Below are 27,779 nucleotides of genomic sequence, written 5' to 3'. Positions count from 1 at the left end.
GATTAAACTGTGTGTAGGAAACTGGGATTCAAAACGAGTCTGCTCAGAAGTAGAATGCAGGATAGAAATAAATATGTATGATCTTCTAAATCAGTGGTTCTCAACCTTTTTGAAGTTGAGTGGCACTTGAGAAAATTGGCTGTGCTCTGTACCTTGCTGAGGTCAGCTCTGAGCTCATGAGGAGCCGTCACCTTGCTCTTTTGTTAAGTGCCTGTGTACTTGCTGGTTTTATGGAAATTATAGTAAATCTGCTTATGATGTGAGCTATGTCATTCAGTGCTGTGTATCATTCTGTAGCCAGTCTGTTAGGGATTGTATGTTTACTAGGAGATCCTGTGGGAGAAAATGTGTATTCTTGGGTGTACTATAGGAATAGTAAGTCCTGTACTTACTGCAGAAATATTGGATATACTACACCTGTGAGATGCAGTGCTGCATTTTATGACTAGTGAATCTGTCCCATAAATCCTGGAATTTCTGTGTATCCATTGTAAAGAAGAAACAGCTTGATTTTGGTTTTGTTTTTTTCCTTCTTGGGCAAAGTGTGTGTGTATGCACTGCATGATGCAGTAAATCTGATAGCTCATGGACACTCAGCTCACTGTGTGCAGCTGTGTGTGTATGGTGGGTCTCACCCAGGCTGTGCCAGCAGGTACCTCATGCCATTGTTACACGTGCTGTTAATGTGATGTTTTCCAGCAAGCCTGTGATACATATGGTGTACAGCTCATTCTTACATGAGCAATCAGCATGTCCAGAATTTCTTCACATACAGCAGCCTGGATAGAGCTACAACAGTCCTGAAGCTGAAAATTTCGATAAAATTTTCATGGGCAAGATAAGACAGTTTTAACTAAATAAGTATAGTGGCCTTACCTAAGTAAAAAACCCAAAACAACCACAGGAAAAAAAAGCCACCCAACAAATAAAACATTTTCAGCTCTTCTTATTCTGGTCAAGTAGGAAAGGGGAAAGAGGACACAAAGGGAAATCCAGCTACTTGAAGGAAGACAGAGAGGTGCAGTGTGGGACATCTGAAAACATGGGATTTACTTCTGAATAGAGACCAAAGTGCTTGCATTAAAGCTACTGGTGCTCCAGGAGGGTTAATTAGGCAACACCAAACTGACCCCGTATCTTAATGCTGCACCTTCAGTCCCTGGATTGCTGCTTTTTCCCTGGTTTTCTGAACATGTAACTGTTGTCTGCCTGCCAGATATTGTAAGATCCATGCTCCAGCACGGCTTGTGAGCTGCCACTGCCTTGCGCCTGAGGCAGAGATGAGAGTAACAGACCCCATTAGGCTCTGCTCGTTCATTCCAGGTATGCTCAGGAGCATCTGTATCCTCCCTCTCTGACCATGTGGAGATACTTGCACTAAGATGAGTTCACAGTAAGACCTACATAATCATGCCCATGTATGGGGATTATTTTAGTAATTATCATTAGTGGCACAGGTTGGCAAGTATTCTACTGTCCTGTTTGCATAAAAGTGCGACCGTCAGCTTTCCTCATGGGTTTTTTTGTTTGTTATCAATGCCAACAGTCTTTGGTAGTATAGTGGTTTCTTTTATATGTGATACTTCTAATCTTGGTTTATTTTGTGACTGTGAAAGTTATCCAAATATTAATCAAATTTTGGTAAGGTGCTGTTACAGTAAAGGATTTTCACATAGAGTTGTCTTTTATGACTGTGTTCACAGAAATTCTGCAGAACTTATAAAAAGTGTAAACTTCTTTTTTGAAGATTTTTTATGGTTTTGATGTAGACAACGTGTACTAATAGAGGGTATAAAAAGCAGTTGCAGTGAAAATTCAACTTGCCATCCGTGCATTCCCATTGCTAACAATATTGCCAACTTTTAAGAAACAGATTAGCCTTAAGTAAAATTATATATCCTCTAATAGTACAGCTCCGTACACCTTCTGCTGTCTCGTGCTCAAAGTTGCTATTTCATTAATAATGCTTCTTCAGCTATTTTTTCCTTTGACTGTTCTCTAATCAAAATCTATGAAGTTCTCCTTAGAAAAAAATCCCAACCATCTTCCCCAATATTATTTGAAATAACGTTAACATATATTGAAATAACAATAAAATAATAGATTATTTTGCACATCTATCTTAGGACTTGTCCACAGGAGCATTTGTTCCAGCACTGCTGAGGGGCACACCCTTCAGCCATGGATGCAATATCATCTGGTAACAGAGGGAATATGTAAACTGGATCTGCTGTTGATAGACTAGATGATCTGGACACTCTGTTCACTATAATCCTCATTAGTAGTGCTAGAATGATTGTGGGGAGAGGTGGTAAGAGGCTGTGGTAAGAAGCATTTGTGTGGAACTAAAGATACAGAAATTCTGCACCTTTGAAAAGATGCAGGATTTAATTGACTTGTTCAATACTTGAGAAAGAATCCATGTCCTTGTAAGTTAAAGAATCCAGAAGTTTGTGACTTGATCTGTCTGTGGTTCTGCCTCTTGAACTTCTCACCGTGAGTCATATAGAAATCACGCAAACACACATTTATATGTACACATGCTACATATGTATATATGTAAACCTTGAATTGTAATATTAGTTTAGTTGATAAAAACAGCATACTGACAAGAAAAAATAGTCCTAAAATAACAAATATTTTTTCCCCTTTTTCATTTTGCTAGTGTTGTAGCTAAGGCTGAAGGAATTGCACCATTAATTAAAACCTTGAACGCCCAGAGGGATGGAGCCATTTCCAATGCCATTGCAGTGCTCACCAATCTGTCCCTGCAAGAGCCCCTCCGTGCCAGCATCCAGAGCCAGGGCATCATGAGTGCCCTTGTGGGGCCACTGCGCTCAACCAACAGCCAAGTGCAGAGCAAAGCAGCCTTTGCCGTGGCTGCCTTTGCTTGTGATGCTGATGCACGAGCTGAGGTAAAACTGAGGTTGTGTTTATTGATGATGTTTCTAGATCTGAGGTGGGAGTTATATTAACCAAGAATCTGTTGTGTCTGACCTAGAAGGCCTGAGTTTTCTATGTAGTCACTCATTTTTGTGATACTGTTCTGCTAAATATGGCTCAGTTTTTCAGGAGATTTTGGAAAGGGTTTTCTTTAACTTCAATTTTCACGACTGTGTTTGCTTGCACCAAATTAATGCTTTGCAGCTTTTCAGTGACTTCAATGAACTGTAACTAGGGCTATATCTTGATCTGTATATTTAGGAGCATTAAACATCAAGGTTTCTTTCAGCTGCAACTGTCGGCTCAACTTTGAAGATGGGAAGTTCAGTCCTCTTTACTCTCCCTCAGTGTTCTGTTGCCCATTTTCAAGGCCTGAACGGCAATGTCTGACCTTGATTAATGAGATACTGGATGTGCATGGAGTCAATGTATTTCAGACAAAACTCAAAATATAATTAATCCTTTGATCAGTGACATCCAGCAAGTTGAACTCTTTTCTGTTTATGAATTGGTCATAGTATTTTCTTCTCATAAATAAGAATGATGCTATGTGCATTCATAAATCATAAGCTAGGGTTTTCTCATGGGTCAAGGCTATTAATTAGGACATGAATAAGGGGCATAGATAATTAATCTACCTCTTTCAGTGTCCTTAAAATGTCTTTCTCTTCGAAAATCCAAATGAGCAATATTTCCTCCAGCATGTATAGGAAAGATACTGTAGCACACAAGAGAATAGGATGTTAATAAGATTGTCATACATACAATACAAATTCAAATGTATTGTGATGGAAATTAGTTGCTAGGAGGCACCAGAGCACAGAAAAAGCTGTGTAAGTCTCTGTGGCAGTCTTGGGTTGCATAGTCTCTTTGGGTTCCACACTGCAGCCTAATAACTGAAAAACAGGGCAAAGCCAGAAGGGACGACTCACTTGTACCACTTAAAAGCTCCAGCCTATGCAGACTTCACAGAAGCACAGAATCCCCATAAATTACCTTTTTTTTCAGCCCAGTGTAGCTTTTCTACAAAGCTTGAATGTTTTGGGAGGTGAATTTCGCAAGCTGTTCTTGCTGGAATAGATGAAATATGTAAGTGGCAATGTTTTCACCTTTTTAATAGTTAAGAAATGTCGGCGGGCTGGGACCACTCGTTGAATTGCTGCATTCTAGGGATGAAGAAGTCAGAAGAAATGCCTGTTGGGCTGTTATGGTCTGTGGAAGTGATGAAGTAACTGCTTTTGAACTGTGCAGGTTTGGGTGAGTAGAAATAATATCAAAAGTCAAAAGAAAATTTTTGATGAGAGAACTCAATTTAAGTCAATCTTTGCATATTTATAGCTGAATAACAAAGCTTTCTGATAAGCTGAAACTACTTTTGCACCACAGATGTTACAGATGAAATGGTATTGATTTTAAGGAACAGGATCTTCTGGCAAAATATAAGCCTGTTGATAGAACTGTCTAGAATTATAAAACATTTATTGTTTCTGTTACTGAAATAGGCTTTATATTGAAGATAACTTATATCAGTCAATATCAGGGACTACAGTGCCCCATACATTTGAAAGTGAAATAAAGGTTTCAGACTAAGTTTAATATACAGTAAATTGTACTTACTACACACAGACTAGATTTGATTTAAAAGCTCTGGTTAACTGCAGGTGTGCTGAAGTGTCATGGAAAAGTGGCTCTGTTTTATTCTTTCTTAGGAATTCCCAGGTCCATATATTAATATCTGAATTAGAAAGGCTGGTTTAGCTTATAAGAATTATGACTCGGGACTCCTCAGACAAGGTGACTCTTTTAGTTACTGTTAAATTAAAATATTTGTAATTGCCCTGCTCCCTCTGCTGGGCACTTCTCTGGTGACTGTGCAGATACTTTAAATCCATCTATGAGGGAATTTCAGAGACTCTCAGAAATTCAGATCAGGAGGGGCCCTCAAAGGTGATATTATCCATCTATCCTAGTGTAAGACTGAATAAGGTACACTGCCATATTTTGGCTTGGATAAATTTGGGTAAATACTGATCCTGCTGGAGTTTGACAACTTTCTGAGGTAACCTGTTCCAGTGCTGGAATATCCTTACACTTAGAAGGGGTTTCTCAGTTCTAAATATCCCTTTGGTTGTCCTGCTTTCAGTGAGATTGAATAACCACTTTTTATAGCAATTTGAGTTTACCTCACTGAATTTTCTCATTTTTCATGTCCCCCTTGTTTCTTTTTCATGACAAAGTAAAAATGTTAGACAAGTTTTGTTTGTATCATTTCATCACACTTCTCTGAGTTTCTCTAATTTTTTATGCCATTTTGAAGTGCCATCTCCCAGCCTGGATGAGGTACTTCAGGTGAGGTCATACCACCATCAAATAAAACTCAGTAATTATTTTCTCTGTCCTGCATATGGCACTGTTCTTATTTAATCCCTTTTTTTGACATTATCCAAGCAGGACTCCAATTTAAGTGTCCTTCAAGTTTGACAGCATATTATTGATAATAATACATTAAGCATAGTTTTTCAACTAGTTAAGCACTACTTCATGTTATTTTCATGTCGATCATATTTCCCTGACCTGCTCATGAGTGTCCAAGTAGGAATAAGTGAAAATACTTATAAAAGTCAAAATGTATCTCAAATTCAGCTCATATCTCACATCTACTTCTTCTGCCTCTGTGTTGAGTCAATTGCCCTATTGCAGCAAGGATTAGATTGACTTTTCATGGTTGATTCTTGACAAATATGTAATGGCTATTTCTCATCTCTTGTTGCTTGCCTACTGATGGTTTAATAATTTGTTATGGTGTTCTTCAGACACTGAAATTTGGCTGAATGATCTCTATTATAATTTCCTTGTTCATAGTTTTTTCAAAACTAGATAGTATCTTTGCCCTTCTCCACTCTCCATCCATCTAGCCTAGAATTTTCCAATACAATTATAAATAGTTCCAATGTTGATTTTGCAAATTAATAAAGTGTATGAGGTAAGTGTCCTCAGGGACTGCTAACTGTGTCTCCTCAAACTTATCCTTGACATTTTAAGACTATTGTTTCTACCTCCTTGTTAATATTACTGCCAGGCATCTGCTTGAAACCTTTCTATGAAAACTGAAGCAAAAAAGATATCAGACTCTTCAGTCTTTCTGTGCCATCTGTTATGAGTTTTCTTCCCACATTGAGTTATAGATGTACATTTTCCTCTCTTACTTGTAGCATGTGAAACAATCATTTTTGCTTCAGTCCCTGAATAGTTGTGTCTCACTTTGCCTGTTCATCTTTCAGGTTCGTCCCTTACTTTTTCTATTTTGTTGAAAGTGTCAGTGTTTCCATTTCCTGGCTTTTTTGGCTTTTTTTTTTTTTTTTTTTTTTTTTGCTTTTCAACTCTTCATGGAAATTTTGGTGTGGCCGCTTTATTTGTCTTTTGTTTTGGCTTATCTTCGTTCCATATGAGGGTAATTGTGCCTGTAATGTAATTTGATTTAGACCCTGCTGTACACATTTTACCTGCCTGCCTTTATTCATTTTCCCCTTTAAAATTGTTCCCTGTGTTACTTGCTGAAGATGTTGTAGATACACAGCTTGAACTGCTCTTCCACTATCTTCTCCCACTTCTCTCTTCTGTAAGAAAAGGATGTCATTTGCCTTGCCTGAAAAACTTGTTCTCTGGAATTCATCTGAATTCATCCCTTCAGAAGTCTACATTGTAGATGTCCACAGCTGAGGACATCTAGTTCACAGAAATATATATATATATATAGTGTATATATAAAATTGATTCCTTGGGACATGAAGAATATCTGCATGTGTGCATAGTTACACACAGATTTTTGAATATGTACTCTTACACACACACATGAGAATATATAATCCTTTTTTCCTGGTGGTTTTTTTTTCATTCCTGAACAGTCTTAGAACTGCAGTATGTAATGTTTTCCTGATTCAGCTTCCTTTATTTTCTTAGTGATGTTTTCCTAAGTTTTTCAGGTCAAAAGTTGTCAGTTTGTGGATCTCAGCACCAGAAAAAGCTCAGGAAATTAATTCCTGTTCTCCCATGTCCCCATGTTACTATTTGTTTCTATGTCTATACTGCAAAAATCCTGCCATTCTGGTGGTGTTGATACAACTCCTTGTGTCTTTGTGTTTCCATGCTTGTTCATGTTTAGCAAATATCTGCCAGCTCTGCTCCCCCAAACACTGTAACAATGCTAGACCAGAAGGATTCTCACATTGCATAATGCACAACTGAATCTGCAAATTGCCTTGCAGCTGAAAAGAGAGAGAGAGAGGGAGAGAGGTTGCCTGGACTGTATCATATGGTCAGCTCTGACCATTATTCCTTTTACATGTTTTTTCTCCCAAGTTCTCTGCAGTGCTCTATAACATCCTTCTAGATAAAAGGTTGTGGCATCCTGTCTGCATTTCTTTAGGTAGCATTTAACTACCTAAAGGAATTGTTTTTGCTTTTGAGCACTGCTTTTGCTTTAGACGACTGTTTTCCTTCCCTAGAGAAGAATTCTGTGCAGCACAGCCACTCCTTGCTGGCCCAGAGGGCACAGGACCAGCACTTGGAAGTGAATCTATCTTGGCCTTGGTAATGCTGAAAACTAACTCTGGGCTGTATAATAACATTTAATTAGTATTTAATGATTAATTTGCCTTTGTATTTAATTTATCAGTGCTTTAGACATCCTAGAAGAAATTAATCTGTCAACAAAGCGTAAAAATAAGTTTAGTGAAGCTGCTCTGGAAAAGCTACTTGATAATAATCTTTCCCAAAAGTACAGCCGGATGGGATATTTATCACCAAGTAATATCATTACTAATGGATTCTATGATTGTGGTCAGGTAAGCTATTCTAAACAAATTACTCTATTTAGAAAGAGTAACATTTTCCTCTTAATTTAGAAAGAGTACTGTAGCAACAACCAAATTCTGGCTACAGAAAATACTTTGTTTTCTTGTCCTGAAATTTCACAGCTGGTATACAGATCTCTTTTGAATATCTTTCTTAATGGATGAAATCATCTTCATGGCATTCCCTAGCTGTGATCTTCCCAATCCTATCTGAGCTGTTTAGACCCTTCTAGATCCTTTCTCAAACTTCAGTTCTTCTGGTCTCTTTCCCTGCATTATACTTAATGCTAACTTGACATTGTATGACATGTGGATGTTTTGTTTGTTAATTTTTACATAAGGAAGCAAAGAGTTCATATTTTCACCTCGGTCATGACCCTTTCTCTCACAAAAGAAGTGTTTGTGTATAAAGTCTGACTCCAGTATCACTTATTAGTGCTGTGCTCAATTTAAATCTGAGAAGGACTTTTCAAAATACCCAGATAAATTAGAAATACCAGTGTTACTGACAATCAGTGAAATACCTGCTCCTAAGCCACTCGGTTGCTTTTGAAAATTCTGTCCTATGTTGTAAAGCCTTCAGAGGCAGGAACATCTCCTTATTCTGGAGCAGTTTGGAATGCTTCAAACCAATAACTACAAGCTAAAATATTTATAAACAATCTTTTCTAAGAAAAAATTATTAAGAAAATGCAAATTGAGAGGAAAATATTTTCAGATCTTTTGAATAGCTTTATAAGTTCTAACACAGTATTTGGTTTAGGATTAGGAATTTTAAATTACTGTTTAGGTAAAAACATCTTCTAAATAGATTTTTTCTCTGCATCTTTAACTTAGCAGAAAACCTTGTATTTTATGCTAATTTTCTTGTAGGTAAAACATGGAGGGAAATTTTTGTCTTTGGAAGAACTAAGCAAGCAAGAGCTTACTGACCGTCGGGCAATAATCTTCATTAATGCTAAACCCCAAGAAAAGTGAGTCATGTTAGATCTATTAGTATTTGTTGTAATAGCTCATCTTTTTAATGGTTTTCACTGTTTCCAGTACAAACTTCATTCTATCTATCTATCTATCTATCTATCTATCTATCCATCTATCTATCCACACACACACATATATAAATAGCAACATCTATTTTATTCCCAGCACAGTGCTTTTAAGTCCTAGGAGGCAAAACATTCATATTTTATAGAATAAGAATTCAGAAAATACCTCATTCAGTTGAGTTGCTTTGTTTATCCTAGCCTTGAAGACTCATTCATTTAACTCTCTTTGATTCCTGATGATGGGACACCCAGTGTTTTATTAGTTATAACAAAGCTGGTCATCTGCTGTAATAATTATGTCATCTGAGCTGAATGTCAACATTCACAGTGAAAGCTATGATTTGATGGTCCTCTTGTACAGACAAATGCATGGAATTTTAAGCACATCATTCCAAGGGGTGGGACAAAGACAAGCATTAAGCTTTCAGGCTTGATAAAGAACCTGTGTCCATTTCTTCTCTGTTTAAGTTGAAGCCAGCCTAACAAATCTTTTTAGATTTGAATGCAGGAAATTAGTATTGGGCTTGTTTAACTGGGAGCCATTTCCTGTAAACAGTCTCACAGATCAAAGATCACTCTACCAACATTTTGCAAGTCCAAAAACTTCTTCTCTGTCAACACATCACATATTTGGGTTACAGTATCATTAGCTTCCCTTTTAAGCTTGTATATGACACCATAAAGATGTCTGGGAATATCTGTGACAAATTAGACTTCCATGCTCTTTGTTGATCCCTCGAGCTGTCTCTAACTATCAGGTCTTCATTCTTTGACTTTGATATAGCTTCTTCCTTTTGCACATTGGCAGCAGCCTTACTCCCCAGTTACTTTTGTGTTCATCATTGGGCATTCTCAGAAGAAAAGAGTTCTAGCACAGGAACTGGCAGTTCTCATTGGCAGAGCTTTAAACCAGCCTGGAAGGGGGAAGGGGACAAAGCCAGGCTGGCCAGTGATGAGTGATGGGAGGGGGTGTCAGTACTTGAGGAAAGGAGCACCAACAGGATCCCTCAATCTGCCTCAGGAGGTGTTGGCTACAATGCACCACACCTGAAATGTGTCCCCACTAAAGCACCCAGCAAGGGGGACAAACAAGGGAATCCAGGCTTTGGCCCAGTCCTGGAGATTCAACATCTCTGGCAGAAGTGAAACCTGGTGGGATGGATCCTGTGCCTGGAGTGCCCTCTTGGATGGTTCCAGGCTCTTCAGGAGGGACAGGCAGGGCAGGAGAGGAGCAGGGATGGCTCTCTATGGAATTGAAGGGGCAGAATGTATGGAGCTCACGGCTGCCAATGGCACAGCTGAGAGCCTCTGGATAAGAATCCAGGGACAAACAAATAATGCAGATGCCATCGTGGGAGTCCACTACAGACCTTCTGGAGAGGACAAGGATGAATTATTCTTTGAGGAACTAAGGGACTCTTCCAAGTCAACTGCTCTTGTCTCTATGGGAGACTTCAAGTTGCCAGAAATTAACTGGGAACATCACACAGCTGGTACAACCCAGGCCAGAAGATTCCTAAAAACCTGAATGAAAACTTTATGGAACAGGCTTGGAAAGATGCCCTCCTTGGTCTACTCCTTGTCAACAGGGTGGATCTTGTGAGCAAGTGGAGATTGGAAGCCATTTTGGCCACAATGACCATGAAGAGATCAAGTATAAAATCTCTGTTAACAGAGGGAAAAGTGCAAAAACCTCGACTCTGGACCTGAGGAGAGCAGACCTCAGGGAATTAGTGAGTAAGATCCCTTGGAAAAAAGCTTTTGCAGGTGCTGCAGTCCATCAGTGCTGGTCACTTTTTAAACATCACCTACTAAGGGCACAGGAGCAGGCAATTCCCAAATGTTAGAAATCAAGAATACAAGGCAGATGGCCATCTTGGTTGAACAAGAATCTTCTCTTGAAAATTAGGCAAAAAAAAGGTGTATGCCCAGTGGAAGCAAGGTCAGGTGACATGGGAAAAACACAGAGCCACTGCTGGCCACTCTTGGGAGAAAATTCATGTGGCCAAAGTTTGTCTGGAGTTGAAGCCAGCCAGAACTTCGGGGGACAAGAAAAAGAGTTTTTTCAAACATATTAAATGGCAACAGGCAGTGCCTTGAGGGGAAGCCATGTAAGAAGTGGCTGAGGTCACTTGGTCTGCTCAGCCTGGAGGAGACTGAGGGGAGACCTCATGGCAATCTACAACTTCCTCACGAGGGGAAGAGGAGGGTCAGGCACTGATCTCTTCTCTGTGGTGACCAGTGACAGAACCCAAGGGAATGGCCTGAGTTTGTGTCAGGGGAGGTTTAGGTTGGATATTAGGAAAAGGTTCTTCCCCCAGAGGGTGGCTGAGCACTGGAACAGCTCCCCAGGGAAGTGGTCACAGCACCAAGCCTTACAGATTTCAAGAAGGATTTGGACAATGCTCTCAGGCACATGGCATGACTCCTGGGGATGGTTCTGTGCAGAGCCAGGAGTTGGATATGATGATCTCGATGGGTCCCTTCCAACTCAGCATATTCTGTCATTCTGTGATTCCATACTTCATTTTTGATCCCTGAATTAAGGTCTGGTTTATTAGTAGTTTGTTATTTCTTTCACTTATATACCACCTATGAATATATTTATTGTCCTTTAAAATCCAAACTCCATTTTCATAGCTTCACATGCAAATATTAACTTGGCAAACAAATGCAAAAATATCTTCTTCTATTTCAGTGTTGTAGAAGTACAAGAAGTATCACCGTCTGTTTCGGGAAGAAGCAGCAAAGAAAAATCAAGGTATGGTTCTCAGATTTACTAGTTGTCAATGTTGTGTTATTGCTGTAACACTAGAAATAGAAGTCTGAGAAAATAGTGACAGATAGTTTCTGAATGGAGTACAAATACCTAAACACAATGTTAAATATATTTTTGGAGTCTTTCTTTCATCTCCTATTTGCAGTAATATTCCTTTGTCTATCTTAGTGATTATTCTTCCTCTCTTCCCCTGCTGTACTTGAAGAGCTCACACTTATTTGCTCTTTTTTTTTTCTTCATTATCCCTTGGATGCAGTGAAATACTGTTATTTTACAACTTAACAACCAAGACATGGGGAAATTACAGTAGAAGTTCCTTCTCAGTTTAGAACCGAAACCCATAAAATGTTCCTACACTGCCTACATGCCTCCTTATTTCTAGGTTAAACCTCTTCCAGTGGTCTTCCAGACTAAAAGCTGAGAAGGGTGTGCTCAGAGCTGTCCTGATTTTTAGGCAACTAGCCTAAAAATGCTTCACTCTTGCAGCACTTGTCCTGATCCATACAATACACCAGGTACAGTGCTGCAGTCTGTCTCTTCATACCAAGTAGATCAGAACCACTACTCTTGTAGTGGAAAATTAATTTCCTTCTTTTACAGAAAGAGGATTTGAGTCTGTCCCTCACACCTGCAGAGAGCTGACCACAAGATATTTGGGGTTTGGCAGTCTTTTTGTGGTTTGATGTAGCTGATCACTAATGATGAGGTGCAATGAACAGGGTGTTTTACTTGAGCTGTTCAGGTACTTAACTCTCCTCACTCTCACCAAGACCAGGCTTTTAGTCCTTGTCTAATATAAAATACTTGACCTGTAGTTTGTTTCTGTGGAAGGAAACGGAGCCACAGTCTCCCAACTGTCCTTCCTGTAAAACAGCAGCACAATCATGACCACAACAGAGCCTTCTGCAGAAGGCAGGTGTGCATGCCTGATTCCAGGGGAATCCAAAAGCAGTCCAAATGGAGCCTCCTTGCCATCAGTGGAATGGTCTCTAGTCCTTGATAGGAATGTGATACAACCTACAACTGTCCTTGGCTTTTCTGTTAGCTAACTTAGTGACAATTTAGCATGCTGGTTTCTGTGGGTCCCAGTCCTGACTTCCTAATTTTCCTTTCTTTATGGTAAAGGGAGCCTTGGCAATGGCTAAGGGCTGTGAGTTGTAGTCAGTGATGGAAATGCTGAGTGCTGCAGGGTTGGAGAAAAAGGAGAAATGGCGTGTCTGATGTAGGAGCTGATGTACTGTGTTTCCAATTTTTATTGTGGAGCTCATTCATGAACTGACACCCTACTGTCTGTACAGGTGTTTTATTGACAGAGATAATGGCTGATTTCTGACGCTGCTTGTTTATTTCTGTGTATGATTGCATCTGCACTTGAGAAATGAAATGTGCAGTAAGAAAATCAAGACAAAACTGAAACCTGCTTTTGATGTCAATAATTCAGTGGTATCTCCAATAGAGGAAAATCAGAAGTTACAATGGTGTTCACTCAGCAAAAGCAGCACTAGAGAAAAAGGCTAAAAGTATTGTACTTTGAGTTATATTTGAATGTGTTTGAATTATATCAATTTGTTGGGAACAGACATGCAAATTACTGACAGATTATAGCTACTGACGGTGAATGTTTGAGGCTTGGGTTGAATGTTTGAATGTTTTTTACTTAAATCAGGACCCAAATTGTCAGACTAGTCTATCCAAAAGTTATTGACTTACAAGGCAGACATTCCCAAATAACTGCTTGCAGTTATTTGGACTGCAAGCACTTCTGAAATTCAGTTTAAATAATTTCATAGCAGATACCTGAAATGAATTGCATTGTGGAAAGTTCCTGTTTCAGGATGCACCAGAGTAGAAACAGCAGCTTGAGTGCCTTAGGAGGCCTGTCCCAGCTTCTGCCCCCTCCCAGGTCCTCCTGCTGCCCCATGTGCCCTGCTCATGACCCACTGTGCCTCTGCCAGTTTAGTCAAAGGGAGCAGAGGTAAGGGGAGATGCTGAGCCCCATTTATTTTTTCTCTGCTCCATTGGGGTGTTCCTTCACCTTGGAAGATGCTCTAGAGTCATAGGCCATTTTATATAGTCTCAGGAGCTGGGAGACCTGTTCTGACAAGATAATATATTTGTTTATTACAGTGTGTGATGAGGATACACTTGGATAGTTGCTTTCTAATGTAATTTATATCACTTACAGTGTAAATGACTGCTCTGTTTGCAACCACAACTCCTTTGAAAAACAAAAAATTTTCTTTAGGAAAAAATAAATACCTGACTCAATTTCCCATAGTAAACCTTGCAGGGGTGCAAGGACTCCTTTCTTCAAGTATGAAATAATTGCTTTTGAATGTCATGATCAAGTTCTATGATTTATAACCCCATTGTCATTCATTTTGAATCCATAATTCATACATCATTATTATTATTAATTTCTGAGATATATGGGAGTACTTGAAGGTCAGTAGCTGACTCCAAGTCTCAAACATGCTTAGACTTTTTCCTATGTATTTTTTCCTTTGATCATATGTTTCTGTTCATCATTATTTTGCAAAGTACTACTGAACACTGTTTAAAACCATTGTTTTGAAAAAGTGATACTACTTTATATAAACCATAGTTGAAAGCCAAGAGAAAGGGCAGTTGTAATTGTCTGCTGGAAATGTTTGAATTAGATGTGAGGAAGTGCCTAGTTGATAGTTTGACATATATTTTCATTGGCAGCAACATTTTTAATCAGGCAGTTTCATATCTGATATACACATTGACTGGGCTAAAAGATTGTATTTAATGTAGACTAATAAATGTGTATTTATTCCCTCCTATGTTTCAGTACTGCATTCAAGGAAACACTCCCCAATGCTAAGTTGTTCCTTTTTAGAAGAGAACCAGGGCATTTAAGCTACACAAAATGGGAAAGAACATAGGTGTCATGGCTGCTTTTGATGGTAGAATATTGTATTGGCTGCCTTTTTCCTCCAGCTGATGCTCTGGTGACCTGTTGGACTCTTGTACTAAAGTTGCAAAGAATCAGAAACAGCTTGGAGACTATTAAGTGCCATGAGCTCTCCTTTGCAATATTCCTCTGCTTTCACAGCAAGCAGTCTCATGACTAAGAAGACAGCTCTGAGAAATGAGAGTGATTTTTTTTCTGATGTCACAATTCCCACTGGCAAGAGAATGGGAATTAAAAAAGAGGGCAAGAAAAAAGGGCAGTAGAAGTCTCTTGTAGAGGTTACTGGTTATTTTATAACAGTGAGCTGTAAGACAGCAGCTCCACAGTTCCTTATGAGATAAGGATTAGACAGATATGATGAACTGAAGAGTTGAGGAGTAAGACAGAGACAAGTGTGGACGACAACCTTAAATCAGCTGTTCCACCAAGGAGCACAATATAGTCATACCTGAGAGAAATAAGCAGCAGCAAAAAAACCCAAACAAATCACTGTTCAAACCCATCTCTCTCAGGTGTTTTTTTCCTGAAAATTGGAAAGGAGGAGAATAAGTGTGATTCTAGAGTCATTTGAATAGGTAGGAATAGGAAACAAATTCTCCTCTAGCACTGTAATTTAATGGCGCACTTCTTATAGAGAAAAGAAAGTACCGGAAGGATAGAAGGGAAGAAGTGGGAGGGGAAAGGGAAAATGACAGAGAAACAAGAATTGTAGCATTTGTAAGTGTTGCTCTTTTGAAAACCTCCTAAACTGGACACCAGAGAGTTGGGAGTAATTCAAGATTTTTTAAACACAATATCTTTAACCATAATGTATAAATGGATAAATTGATAAGTAGATAGCTATTTAATCTAGCTTTATAAGGTTCTCTGGCTATAGTTAGATAGAGTCAAATTAGATAAAGAAAACTGTTTTTCTGCTTTATTCCAAGTGTAAGGGTAATTAATAACCAGAACAGTTTATTTAAGAGGATGGTGAATTTTCTATAATTTTAAGATTAGATCTTAATTGGTTACCCTTCTAAAATAATGTGCTTTGTGACACCTATTTAAAGGGCTCTTTGTGAATATGGTAGATCTCCATAGGTTAAAGAAAAGTTTGCAAAGTATTCTGAAGACAAATTGCTTGAATTCAACTACTGATAATGATGTATGCCCTTTTGCTTTGTTCAATGCCTTCCATCTTAAGAGTGCTATTCATAGTATAAATTTTAAGAATAATTTGAAGAGCATGCAATAATGATAGTGTGTCTTGGAGCCATGTACTCTAGTGGTCCTTTATTTCTTTTTTTTTCCTTTTCCTTTCAAGATCACCAGAAGTATTACAGATTTTAAAAAATGAGCCAGAACTGTAAAATGAAATAAAGAATTTTTGTTGTATTTCACAGTAAAAATTTTCAGGATCTGCACTGAAAAAAGACACAATGCTTACAAAACACTAGTTTCATGTGTTCCCACAAATGAAAGATCCTAAACTGTCTGATTGTATAGACCTTAATAATACCTCTAGTAAGATAATGGTTTTATAGTTGCTGCATAACTTGTGAAATGCACAATATTTAATTTAAGCAGAACAGTAATTTCATTTATACTTCTGCTGGGTGCTTAAGATACCTGTTTAGGATCATAGTCATTTTTCAGATCCCGAGCATTACGAAAATATGAAGCACGTGCCTTGAAAAAGAGTCAACAAAACCACAGAATCATTGTAAAATCTTTCTCTGGCAAGCCATGCTGTAGTTTGCATAATGCTTGAAGTACAGAGGCTGTCTTTTGGAAAGTCCTGTCAAGATTTCAGCAGTACTTTTGATACCATTTTTTCCTTTATTTGAAGACCAGATTTTTATCAAGTAAAAAATCATTGGAGTTTGTTGTTTTTAGTTCATATCCATACAAAACTAAACCATAACTAAAAATATGCCCTATATCTATATAGTAGGTAAGTAAGTGTCTCCTCCTCTATATAATCCATACATGGGAAAGGCATATCAGAGCCATTAATTAAAAATAAAATGAGAATTGACAACAATGTCAATATGGAGCTAGTGGCATTTGTTCCTAACCACCTCCTGTGGTCATGTTCCACAAGTGTTCTCTACAGCTTGGTAGATTTTGGATATTTGTTATCAAAATAAAAGATGCCTCCTACCTTCCACCTCTCCCTAGTCAAATTGTCTAAATGTCCTGTTGGCGAACTAATGTGTTTGAATTTGAACTTTAGAGAATATAGTATTCTAGATAAGTGTATCATTTTTTTTCTCTGTAAGAAAAGGGAAAGGGAAAAAAGAGGAGGAAAAACCAAAAGAAGTTGTTCGAGTTGCACCTACAATCCTGGAGGAAATAAAGCTAGAAAATTCCCATTGGGTACCACCACCTGACTTCGTTTTAATGGATTACATTAATGATGCTTCCAAAACAATTCTACCAATAACTTCTACCCGGGAACAGGTTGTGGCTCTTGCACAGTGAGTACCAAATCGTATTTCCATAAGCTGAATTGGTAAAATAACTGTTTTCTTATCCAAAGTCAACTTTTTCAAAATAGTTATTTTCCCATGCTTAAGTGGAATCAAAATCAGCTTTGGCCCAGAATGCTGACATATTTAGATTTTAAGCTTCTTGTTTCTAATTTTGTTGCAATTAATTTAATATATTTTAAAATAAAGTATTACTTGCAACAAAAGACTATCAATTTCTCATTAAAAAAAATATTCTCATAGACAATTTCAGGGTATTTTTCGCATTTATACATCTGTACTGATTCTTTCCAGTGAACACATGAGCTGCATATAGCATCTACATAATCAAGGAGCCCCAGAGCTCCAGGTTTTGCAAAGCCTAAAAACATGGTTAGAACCCAAACCCAACAGTCAAGATGGTTGCAAGTGACATGTATCATGTTTGTTCTCCTGCCATCTTTCCTGCCTGCTTGGTTTTGGAACCCCTTGGGACTGCAACTCTGTGGTATTTTGTTTTCCATTGAGCCAAAAGCATAATGCAAGTTTTCTAACATAGCTTTTAAGTGCTCTTGTAATTAACATCCTGACGATTTAATAGTGCCAGAATATTGCAATAGTGCATGTACAGACTGTTGGTATCAATGTGTGATTCATTGGTTACGCTGACTGCTCAGCCTGGGCACCAATCACTGTCACCTCCAAGCAAAGTGTCTGTTTTCATCTTCTCCATAGTTTAACCTTTATATCTCAGCAGTTTCCAGACTGCCTCCTGAATCTGGAGAGTTTGGCATCAGATCTCACTTACTTTCACAAAATTTGTTACTTTTACTAACTCTCGTTTTTAATGAAGTCATCTAATGTGATATGAGGAATGAATTTTCCATTGATTGCAGAATTTGACAGGACAGAAATTCATCCTTAACTATCCATCTGTGTATAAATCATGCTGCCTTCCTCAAGGTGGAATCCATAAAATTCTCTTATAAATCTGCTCTTCTAATACACCAGTGAAATACTTGCAGACACACAACCCAGTGAAACAATCATGGGAAATTTAACTAGAATGTTTTCTGTGGGGATTTTTCTGTCTGTGTTCCATTTCAGGCACCTGCCTGAATAGCATGTGTTGAATAGGGAGTGGGGGAGAAGGCAGCTGCAGCATCCCTCAGCAGCCTGGCAGCCCGGCTGGAGTTCCTCCTGTGCTCATTGGGGATGAGGTCAGGCTAGATGAGGGACATGAGAAATGCTGGATGTGTCCTTTGGAACAAACACAGCACACCTTTGTGTGGTGGTGAGCACGCTGGCTGGGCAGCATTGCTCTCTTTAATGAGGGCTGCCCATGGGCACACACAGCGCAAGGGGCTGCTGTGCTGCCCCACACTTTGTCAGCTTCACCCAGTAATTCCCAGCTTCAAGATACCCTGTCTGACACACTTGGTGATAGTTCCCTGTGCCCATGCTATTGCAACCAATGCTTCCTCAACTCTGAATTTTGAAAAGTGAGGCCTCGGAGGTTGCCTTGCTTGTGCTGGGCAGAGGAACGTGTTTACTGCTTCTGCAGAGGAGGGGATGCAGGTTTTAGCTCCCTGTTGGAAGCAATGGCTTGTGATTTTCATGTCAGGTCTGCAACATCTCATCCAGAGTGAGAGACCTTAATAACCCTTGTGCCTGTGGCTGAGACACTGAGGGGAACAAAGGTCTTTACACACAGTGACCTGCACAGGGGAGATGAAGGTGTGTGTGTCTATGGGGAGACTTACAAACCAGGGCTTGGTCCTGTGTGTGCACACTCCCCCAAAAGATGTGGTTTTGGCAGAACTTGCACTGACAATGAGTTCTGATCTGTTTCTGTTTCTGAGCCATCTGTTTAAATGGATAAATACCGCTCATGTGCAAAATATTGGCTTCAATATAAGAAAGCACACATAGAAGATAAGTACCTTCAATGAATACAGCTGCTTTTCTATGTTGGGGTCATTACCTGTGGCTTTATTTTTGTCATACATATTCTCATGCTTTTATTACTATTTCAAACAAATGATAGGTCTGGTGACTGTAATATGTAACTCACCTAATCTGTTACCTGTAAACATGACCATCAGCTTCTGTAATTACTTCTTCAGTAATTACACTGTTATTGATGACCTTTTCTGATGACTTTGTGCCTATACTACAGCTCTCCAGAATCTCTGCTTTTGCACCTTGGTTTAGGTGACAAAATATGAATGACCTGAGTTATGGTTATCTGTATTAATCAGTAAGCATATTTAAAATACCAATTAATGAATTTTAAAAATAAATTAATTAAGCAAAAGTAGAAAAAGTATTACAGTCTTAAAGGTCATTCCCTTCTTGCTTGTATACATTTTATTGTGCTGCATTTTTGCAATAAATACAAGAGGAATTATAGATTTAATTGATCCCAGTATACATTTGAAACAGGTTTGTTGCAGACAGGATGGGTGGCCCTGTTGAAAAAGAGGAACTACATAATTTCTGCTGGGAACTTGACATGAGTGAAATAGAATTTGACCTGAAAAGCAACATTGTGCCTATCGGGAGAATCAAAAGAGGGACATTCTATCACAGAGCTTTACTTTTCAAGGTACATTATCATTTATTTTGCAACAGCACATATTGTTGTTAAATGGATAATCTAAACTAAAGTATATTTGCATCAGTTTGATACATTATTTATATTCATGTAAAATCTTTTGTATACAGTTTCATAATTTTTCGACAGCAAAGTTGATTTCCCAGTGAATGAAAGCCAGCATCGCTTCTTTCTCTAAACATTCTTGTTGTCATTAAATTGTCTTAAGTGATATCAGCAGAATACTTGATAAATGGCAAAAAGCCAAAGTATTTGATTTGGAGTCAAAACATTTTACATTTTCTGTAAACTGCAAAATATTGAATTATGCAGCTTCCTTGTTTTTCCATGCTGCAAATCTTAACTTGTTGAGACAATTTTTTATTTGGTATCTATCCAGTATTCTGTGATAGTATATAACAGCTTCTATGTTCTAATTTCTTAGAAGAAACGGAGAAGTTTTATTTGTTTTTTCTTTGTATGAAGATGTACTGGTGCAGGTTATCTGTCCCATCCTTTTTCCTTGGCTGGATTTTTCTCTTTCTTGAGTGGAAAGAAACAGAGAATCAAACACATCAAGAAGGAAGAACCTAGGAAAGAGTACACAGGAGAAAGTGTACAACCCTAAATTTATGGTATCCATGAGGAGATAAAGTTTCCAACTTATTTTATGACATTCTGAGGCTGTGAATTAATTATACTCCACTGTCCTAAGAAACTTTTGTGGGGACAGGTCATCTCTCTTAAAGCCACAGCACTCTAAGCAATGGGTATCTGTCCATTTGTAACAAGTTAAAAATCTTCCAGGATTTCATTCCTTCACAGCAGATGTGTGTTGAAAAAGCAGTTTGGTAGCTGGAAAGCATTATAGGTCTGTCTGTGATAGTGCAACCCAGAGGAAGGGCAGGTGTTTCATCTAGCAGACACTTGCCTCGCATTTCATTGCTTCCCACATTTCCAGGGCTGAAAAGCAAGGAGTGTGCTTCAGAGTGAAGCAACAGTCATAAACTTACACTGATAAAAATGTTACCTTTTTACACTTAATATTTCATACTAGCTGTATGTGTGCAGTGTGCCTACACCTCATTGCTTAAATATACTTTAAATGTTATTCAGAAGTAAAGTCTTCCAAGTAGACAAAAACCATTGCTGGGAACTACCATATCAGTGTTTGAAAAGAGTTAAAATTAATGTTTTTCAAGCTGTGCATTGGAAATGTGAGAAATAACGTTTAAAAACCTACACTTTCTACACAAAACCAACAATAAAGGTTTGAAGTTTGGAACACTTGGGAAATTTATAAAGCATGTTTCAAGAAAGCTCTAGGACATTCAGGTGTTGGTTTTGTTTTTAAGCATCACTGGGCCTTGCTGTATATCACAGAAGCTACATGAATTAACTGCATTAACTACTTTTTCTTTCTTTTTTAGGTGATAGCAGACAGAATTGGCATTGGCTGTAGTTTAGTTCGTGGCAAGTATAACAGATGTTGGAATGAAGTTAAATTGGTTGAATACTCTCCCAAAGGGCTTCTGCTTCCTCCTCAAGAGTATGTTGTAGATGTAATGTTTGAACCAGGCTGTTTGCTAAAACAAGGAAGTGCAAAGGCTGATCAATACAAACGTATTTAATAATCTTGATGAACATCACCAAAATAAATATTTTAAATATGTTTGCAGTGCTGTATCCAACTATCAAAAAGAAGCATATCTGGCATGTTGTCTGAAATGTTTAATTAAATGTGGTTTTGATATCTAGCTTCAGTGCTTAGAAATTTTGTTAATTTTTTTTGTAGTATTTGAAGACTAAGTTGCAAAACTACAGATTAAAATTTGGTAATCAATAATATTTGGTGTATGCTAACATTACAATGCCTATTAAATGGGTTAAATTCCAATACAGCATATTCTTTTTTTTTTAATTTTCCTTCAAATCCCATGCACACTTATAGGAATTTCATGTCCATAAAGCAAAAAAATGTGCCATCTGATGAAATTACAAGACACCTAAAAACAACTGGACAATTTTTGTGTGAAATAATCCAAGAATTGAGAACTAGAACTACAGTAACAGTATACTTTCAGCCTCCATAGAAAAAAAATCCCATTTATATTTCTTAGAACTTGGCAGAGTTAATATTTACAGATAAAAAGGATACTCTGGATGAAAGTATATACTGTTTGTCCTGGCACAGGAAAGACGGATGATTGATAAGTTAGTGCTTGTGATCTGTTTAAGTTCTTTATTTTTGACTTGAAGATAAAATGGACTCCGAGAAGGCAGCAGTTTAAGACAGGGAATTTGTATTTCTTGCAGCCTTGGGTAAAGTGGTGCTGCTGAAGAGTGGTGGTGCTTTTAAGAGAGGTAAAACACTGGCTAGAACACTCTGGGAAACACTTCCTAGTGAAACTGTCAGGGATGTACTGGAGTATTTCAGAGAGCACCACTATCAATTGAGTTTACTGTGGAAAGCTGAGAGAATGTACTGTACAGCAGTTAGGCCAGTGCAGGCCTAACAGAACTGAGTTTCAGAAGACCAGAACACCTACAACAAGGAATTTACTTCCTGCCTACCAAAAATGTGATTAAAAAAATTGGGGTCTGTATTCTTTTAGCTTTTTAATGTTTGTATAAGCAGTCACATGCCTTGACTGCTTTGGTTGAGGAGGAGGAAGTTTGTATCTGTTGTATTCATTACTGCTCATGAGCATGATCCCACCACTCCCTCTCCTTCCTCCTCTGACATGCAGCCTGATTTCCTGGTAGCCCTTAGGGGAACATTTTGTCTAAATTTATGTTGTAAATTTGGTTATATGGCCTCATGTTCATTTTTTTTACCTTATGTTCAACAGTCCTCTAGACATCAGAATGAAAAAGAAATCTGGAAACAAAATGCAGGATGTGCTGGCAGAACTGAGAGAAAGGTGAGGATGTGTTTCTTATCATTGCTATGTAGCAGGTAGGAGACTGATGGAAGGTCATATGCTCTCACTGACAGGTATGATTGGGTATAGAAACCCACAACTTTGAAAGTCCAGTAAATTGAAGTAAAATAAGAATTAATTTCCTGCTAGCTATCATTTTGTATAGTTTTCTTACATTGGAATTTCATTATTTTGTATTGGAACCATAATGTTAAAGTATGACTTACTGTGTTTGAGGAGGTCTTGAAAAGAAAGCAATTTTTGTTGTTTCTAATAAAAATCAATATTTAAAAAAACAGACAAAATGCAGTTTTTCAAAATAAAAATTGGGAAATTTTTAGACCTATAAGCTCACTTTACATAAAATAATTATCTAAATAAATAAAACCAAATACTATACCCTGCATTGCATAATGCAGAATTTGATGATCCAGAAACGTAGGATCCAAAAATGTTTTATGTCTTTCACAGTTTTGAACTTTGTACTGAGTTCTGTCACTTCAAAATTGTAATGCACCTGGCTGTCAGAATTAAGATCTAGATAGAATATAAACATTTCAATCTAAAATGGTTACTTTGAAAACTGTACTTTATTTGTCAAGTACGTCAAGAAATGCCACACTTTTTTATTTGATGCTAATCAGGGACCTGTAATTGTGTCCATGGCCTGGTGAAGAATCCCCCACCTTTGATAAGAGCAGCTCAGCTCACACTCATTCCAGAACTGAATCAGAAAACAAAATGTTTAAACATTTCTACGGGGCTCAGCTGGGTGAGTATTCCCAGGACATACCCAGCACACACCATTTGGCTTGGGCTGTGCCTGAGGGAATTGATTGCCTACCTTCATTTAAGGAGCAGATGGGGAAGGGCTCCTATTTCCTTTTACATAATAGTTCACTGGGCAGATCAGTCACACAGAAAGGAGTCAGGCTTGATGCCTTCCTAAGCACAAACAAAACAGTCTGCAGCTACCTCATTGCAGGATCTGTTCTGGCTACTAAGCACTCTGCATCCCTTTTTAAAGATCTGCTGTCATGCAGAAAAGAGTGCAGGATTAATAGACTACAGAAACAGAAAAGTTGAGCAACCTCTTCAACTTAATATTTGGGAGTAGCAATTAGGCTTTTCCTTTGGGAAAAAAATAGTCTGGGTCTCTAATACCCACTTCCAGAAATGTTCTTATATTTTTCTGCCTAGACATGTAAATATCTACTGTAAAATGTAGAAACTGTATCCTACCTAGAACAAGATCCTGTTAATTAGGTGCTCTCCTGCAAGGTGAAGAGCTGTCTTAAGTAATGAGACAAGGTTCATTCCTCCAGAGCTGTAACCACCAGGCAATGACACAGAAATGGCTTCATGGCCAGCAGCTGTGCAGAATAAAAACCAAATGAGATATGCTCAGCTTCTTGAAAAAGAGGGCATGTAGATGGTTATCCCAGGACAGTGATGGGGACTGAAGATCCTGATTTGAATGAGGACCCCCAAGTCATCCTCACTGTTGTGTCTGTGCTTCTGAGAGAAGCTGGCATGAAGACTCTTTCCTCCTGTTCGTGGAAACTGCCCAGCTTAGTATTGGCTGTGCAGAAATGATGAAGTGCCCTGCTCAGCTTCCTGCATGGTCTCTTCCAAGGCATCTGCAAGTGACACACCACACATGCACACACATACACACCCCACTGCTCCCACTACTCATTAAAAAGAATTTTAATTTTGATTTGGCATTGAAAAGCACAATGCTTAATATATAGCACATCTGCATATCAAGAAATATGAATCTGGACTGTGTTAATAAAAGGTCAGGTATGATTCCTACCTGTCTGATGAATGTGAGTCAGTAAAGCAGCAGACCAAAGTGATGGTGGTATCAATGGGATTGCAACTTCCTGTAGAGGTTTTGGTATGAGGGAGTCTAATGCTTTGGCCCTGCAAACCTCTGCTTTTGCTTGTTCTGTGTGTCTGGGATCATTGTGGCTAAGGGAGTCATTCCAGTCTCTGCAGATGAGTTTTTGGCTGAGGCCTGTTTCTGAGGGGTGCTTCTGGTAATCACCTCACTGCAGAAGTGGACTCTGCTTCCCCCAGCAGATGCCAAGGCAGTACAGATTGCTGGCAGCAGCAGTACCAGCTCTTCCATGCTTCTCTGCTATTGCCCTTGATCCTGAGCAGTAGGAACACTGAGGGTAACTTACACTTGTTTTATCTTTATGCTAGCAGGGAACAATTGCAGTGTAATTTATAGCTTTGGGACATTTCAAATGGTTTCTGATTACCCACTACTAAACTAGAACATTGGCTTGACATCCCTCCCTCAAACTGTGCACTCCCATGCTTGTAGAAATTGAAATTAACTCTTCCTCCATGAAATCTCTGTTGCTGATTAACTCTGGGTCCTGAGAAGAATCCAGAGCTCTCAGAACAAAATGCATATTTATTTTCAGATGCAAGAGGAACTTTTTTCTGTTACTTTTCTCACTAAACTTGTCTTCAGGGAAAAACAAGTCTTTTATTAAGAAACGTGGGCTTTGAATGGTGACATACTATTTCATTTACAACTTCTTTGCATGGATCTGCACCTCTTCTACTACATGATTCATTTCTCTGTAAATCCAGCTCATTATCAACACACAGTGTCAGAATGGAAACTGCAGAGACAGTAGACCTTTACTGGCCAGTATGTCAACTTAGTTAACACAGAAAAGTGCACTAAAACATTTATTATATTCATAGCTGCCTTGCTGGTTTATACAAGGGTCTTCCTCCCAACAACTCTTTGGCACTACCTATTTTCCTTCAGAAGACTGAAAAAAAAAATCCCTATATAATTAAAAGCCCAAACACATCACAACAAAGTAGAAGAAGAAAGCATAAGAAGAAAGCATGGACAGACAGACTCAAGCCAGGAGTCTGTCCTTGAAAGTAACCTATCTCCAACAATAGTCAGTATGGAGAAGGTAAAAAGCATGGTTCAAATACATTTGTGCATTTCCAGAGTACTCTGCAGGGTTCAGCACTTCACAGCTGAGCAGATTTCTGTGTGTCTAGGGATTTAATAACACATTTACACAGAGATGAAAACACGTAGCACAGATACACCTCTACAACTACCCTCTGGCACATCCAATACACAAACCCTCTAACTCTACAGCTGTGCCATGGGACAGTTCTCCAGAACTGCTACTACAGCAGACCTTTGCAGATAAATTAACAGCTCTTTAGCCCTCTTAATAAGCTTATTATTTTTCTATTATACAAACACTATCTCTGACACTGAAAGATATCAGAAATAGTGGAATAACTTTATCTGGCCTTTCTTGTCCACTGTCACCCAGGCAGAATTTAGAATTCACGTACAGGTACAGTATGCACAGGAATGAGCAAAACACAGCTGGAGAGACATACAGGAGAGAGACATAACCCTAACCCTAACCCATATATACACACATATGTGTCTCTGACCTATAAAAATGTTATTTGTAGGACATGGAAGAAATTGGAGTATTGGAGATACAATGAGCTAGTAAAAGCTTTCCTTTCATGAACAGTGAGCTTACTTGCATGGTAATGAACCAGCTGGTTCTTCCGGGTCATTGATGTTTCACTGATATGCTAAGACACCATCTATGGAAACCTTGTACAAAGCATAATTGAAGCAAGTTCTTACTTGAAGTTGGAAAGATGTTGGGGGAAATGCAGCAAGATGAGAAGAACAATTGTATCAGAGTAGGCAGCAGATCCTGTTACTCATGCAGCCCTTTGCCCAGGCTACACCCACCTACTCCAATGCTGTCCACAACCAGCTCCCCTCATGCTGGTCCTACCTGGCAAGTGAGCACAGCAGACCCTGTCTTCCAGCAGACCAAATGCTTGGGCTCCACAGGATCTCTTTGCTTATTTTAGAATAAGAGACAAAAAAAGCTCTTCAGCAAGTGCTGTTTGCTGCTGGTTTTCCCTCCCTCATCCATGCTGCATAAAAATAACAAAACTCTCCCTAGGCTCCATGGTGGGTAACATCTCCTTTTTGTGGTGCCAGTGTTGTGCAAGTTTGCTGTAAAAACATGGTGCAAGTTCTTGTGAAGCAGAAACTGCTTCAAAGTCGCTTCATTCTTTTGTTGCAAGAAAGGTTGAGCTAACCACCCAACCAGAGACCTCAGTGCCTGCTGCTCCCACAGCTTGCAGTCTTGCTGTTCTCCATTTCTTTGTTGCTTTCTCTTACTATTTCCAGGAGACTTCCCTAGATTGTCTTACTGTGTCTGATACTCATCTCTTGTGTTTTCTCATCTATATCCTGTTGTGGTTTAACATCAGCCATCAGCCCCACACAGCCTCTCATGCACTCCACCTCCTGTAACTGGGGGGAGAGAATCAGAAAATTCAGTTTAATAGGTAAAACAAAAACTGCGCATGCAAGCAGAACAACCCTAGGAATTCATCACCACTTCCCATGGCCAGGCAGGTATTCAGCCATCCCCAAGAGAACAGGGCTCCATCACGTGTTAGCAGTGACTCAGCAAGACAAACAGAATCACAGAACCAATTGGGTTGGAACAGACCTTTGAGATCTCTGAGTCCAACCTTTGACCAGACACCACCAAGCCAGTTAGACCATGGTTCTAAGTACCATGTCCAGTCTTTTCTAAACACATGCAGGGAGTGGACCTCCACCAACACCACAAAGGATACCACCCTGAATGTCCTCCCCCTTCCTTCTTCTCCCCCCTGTTTTATGCATGGAGCATGATGCTATGTGCTATGGAATATGCCTCTGGTCACTTAGGGTCAGCGTCCTGGCTCTGTCCCCTCACAGGTTCTTGTGCAACCCCAGCCCATTCACAGATGGAGTAAGGAGCAGAAAAGGCCTTAGTGCTGTGTAAGGGCTGCTCAGCAGTAACAAACACATCCCCATGTTATCAACAATGTCTCCAGGACAAAACCAAAACAAAGCCCCATACCAGCTACTGTGAAATAAATTAACTCTATCCCATTCAAAATCAGCACACCTTTTTCTACAGATCAGCTGTTCTTCCTAGTTATAAGAAGGATTTGAACAAAAACCCCCACACCATAGCATGTTTTTAATTCCTTTTGAGTAGGAGCTTCTCTGAACAAGGTGCTTTTAGTGACACAGTCTGAAAGAAGATTCCTTAAAGGCCAGGTGTCAAAAAGATTTTAAAGAGTCAAAAGGCTTTTCAAAATGTCAAGTCATTAGTTTTAATTGGCATTAGGGAACATATTATGAAAGAC

The 27,779-nt window shown here is 38.8% G+C and overlaps 1 protein-coding gene and 1 long non-coding RNA gene across 4 annotated transcripts in view; one reads left to right on the top strand and one right to left on the bottom strand.

Moving 5' to 3' along the window:
* ARMC3 (armadillo repeat containing 3) overlaps positions 1–21,508 on the top strand; it is a 62,056-nt gene extending 40,548 nt beyond the window's left edge. The window contains exons 12-19 of the mRNA XM_071428822.1: positions 2,666–2,915; positions 4,064–4,200; positions 7,619–7,787; positions 8,670–8,770; positions 11,541–11,603; positions 16,827–17,024; positions 19,461–19,623; positions 21,042–21,508. Of these exons, the coding sequence (XP_071284923.1) occupies positions 2,666–2,915; positions 4,064–4,200; positions 7,619–7,787; positions 8,670–8,770; positions 11,541–11,603; positions 16,827–17,024; positions 19,461–19,623; positions 21,042–21,242 (1,282 nt within the window). The 3' untranslated portion in view covers positions 21,243–21,508. The remainder of the gene's footprint in view (positions 1–2,665; positions 2,916–4,063; positions 4,201–7,618; positions 7,788–8,669; positions 8,771–11,540; positions 11,604–16,826; positions 17,025–19,460; positions 19,624–21,041) is intronic.
* LOC139590902 (uncharacterized) overlaps positions 1–27,779 on the bottom strand; it is a 42,623-nt gene that overhangs the window by 8,848 nt on the left and 5,996 nt on the right. Inside the window, exons 1-2 of one of the 3 annotated variants that reach the window (XR_011679465.1) lie at positions 23,778–27,643; positions 19,353–20,201 (exon numbers count right to left, since the gene is read on the bottom strand). The exons of 1 other annotated variant lie outside the window; for it this stretch is intronic. This is a non-coding gene — a long non-coding RNA (uncharacterized lncRNA). Of the gene's footprint in view, positions 1–19,352; positions 20,202–23,777; positions 27,644–27,779 lie in introns of those variants that run through there. One more of the 3 variants, XR_011679463.1, reaches the window with a different exon arrangement.

The sequence above is a fragment of the Agelaius tricolor genome, unplaced genomic scaffold, assembly GCF_023055355.1.
Source record: "Agelaius tricolor isolate 1412-34295 unplaced genomic scaffold, bAgeTri1.0.p SCAF_6, whole genome shotgun sequence".
NCBI lineage: Eukaryota > Metazoa > Chordata > Aves > Passeriformes > Icteridae > Agelaius > Agelaius tricolor.
Note: the sequence above shows the minus strand (reverse complement) of the source record. Positions and strands in the feature narration are given on the sequence as shown.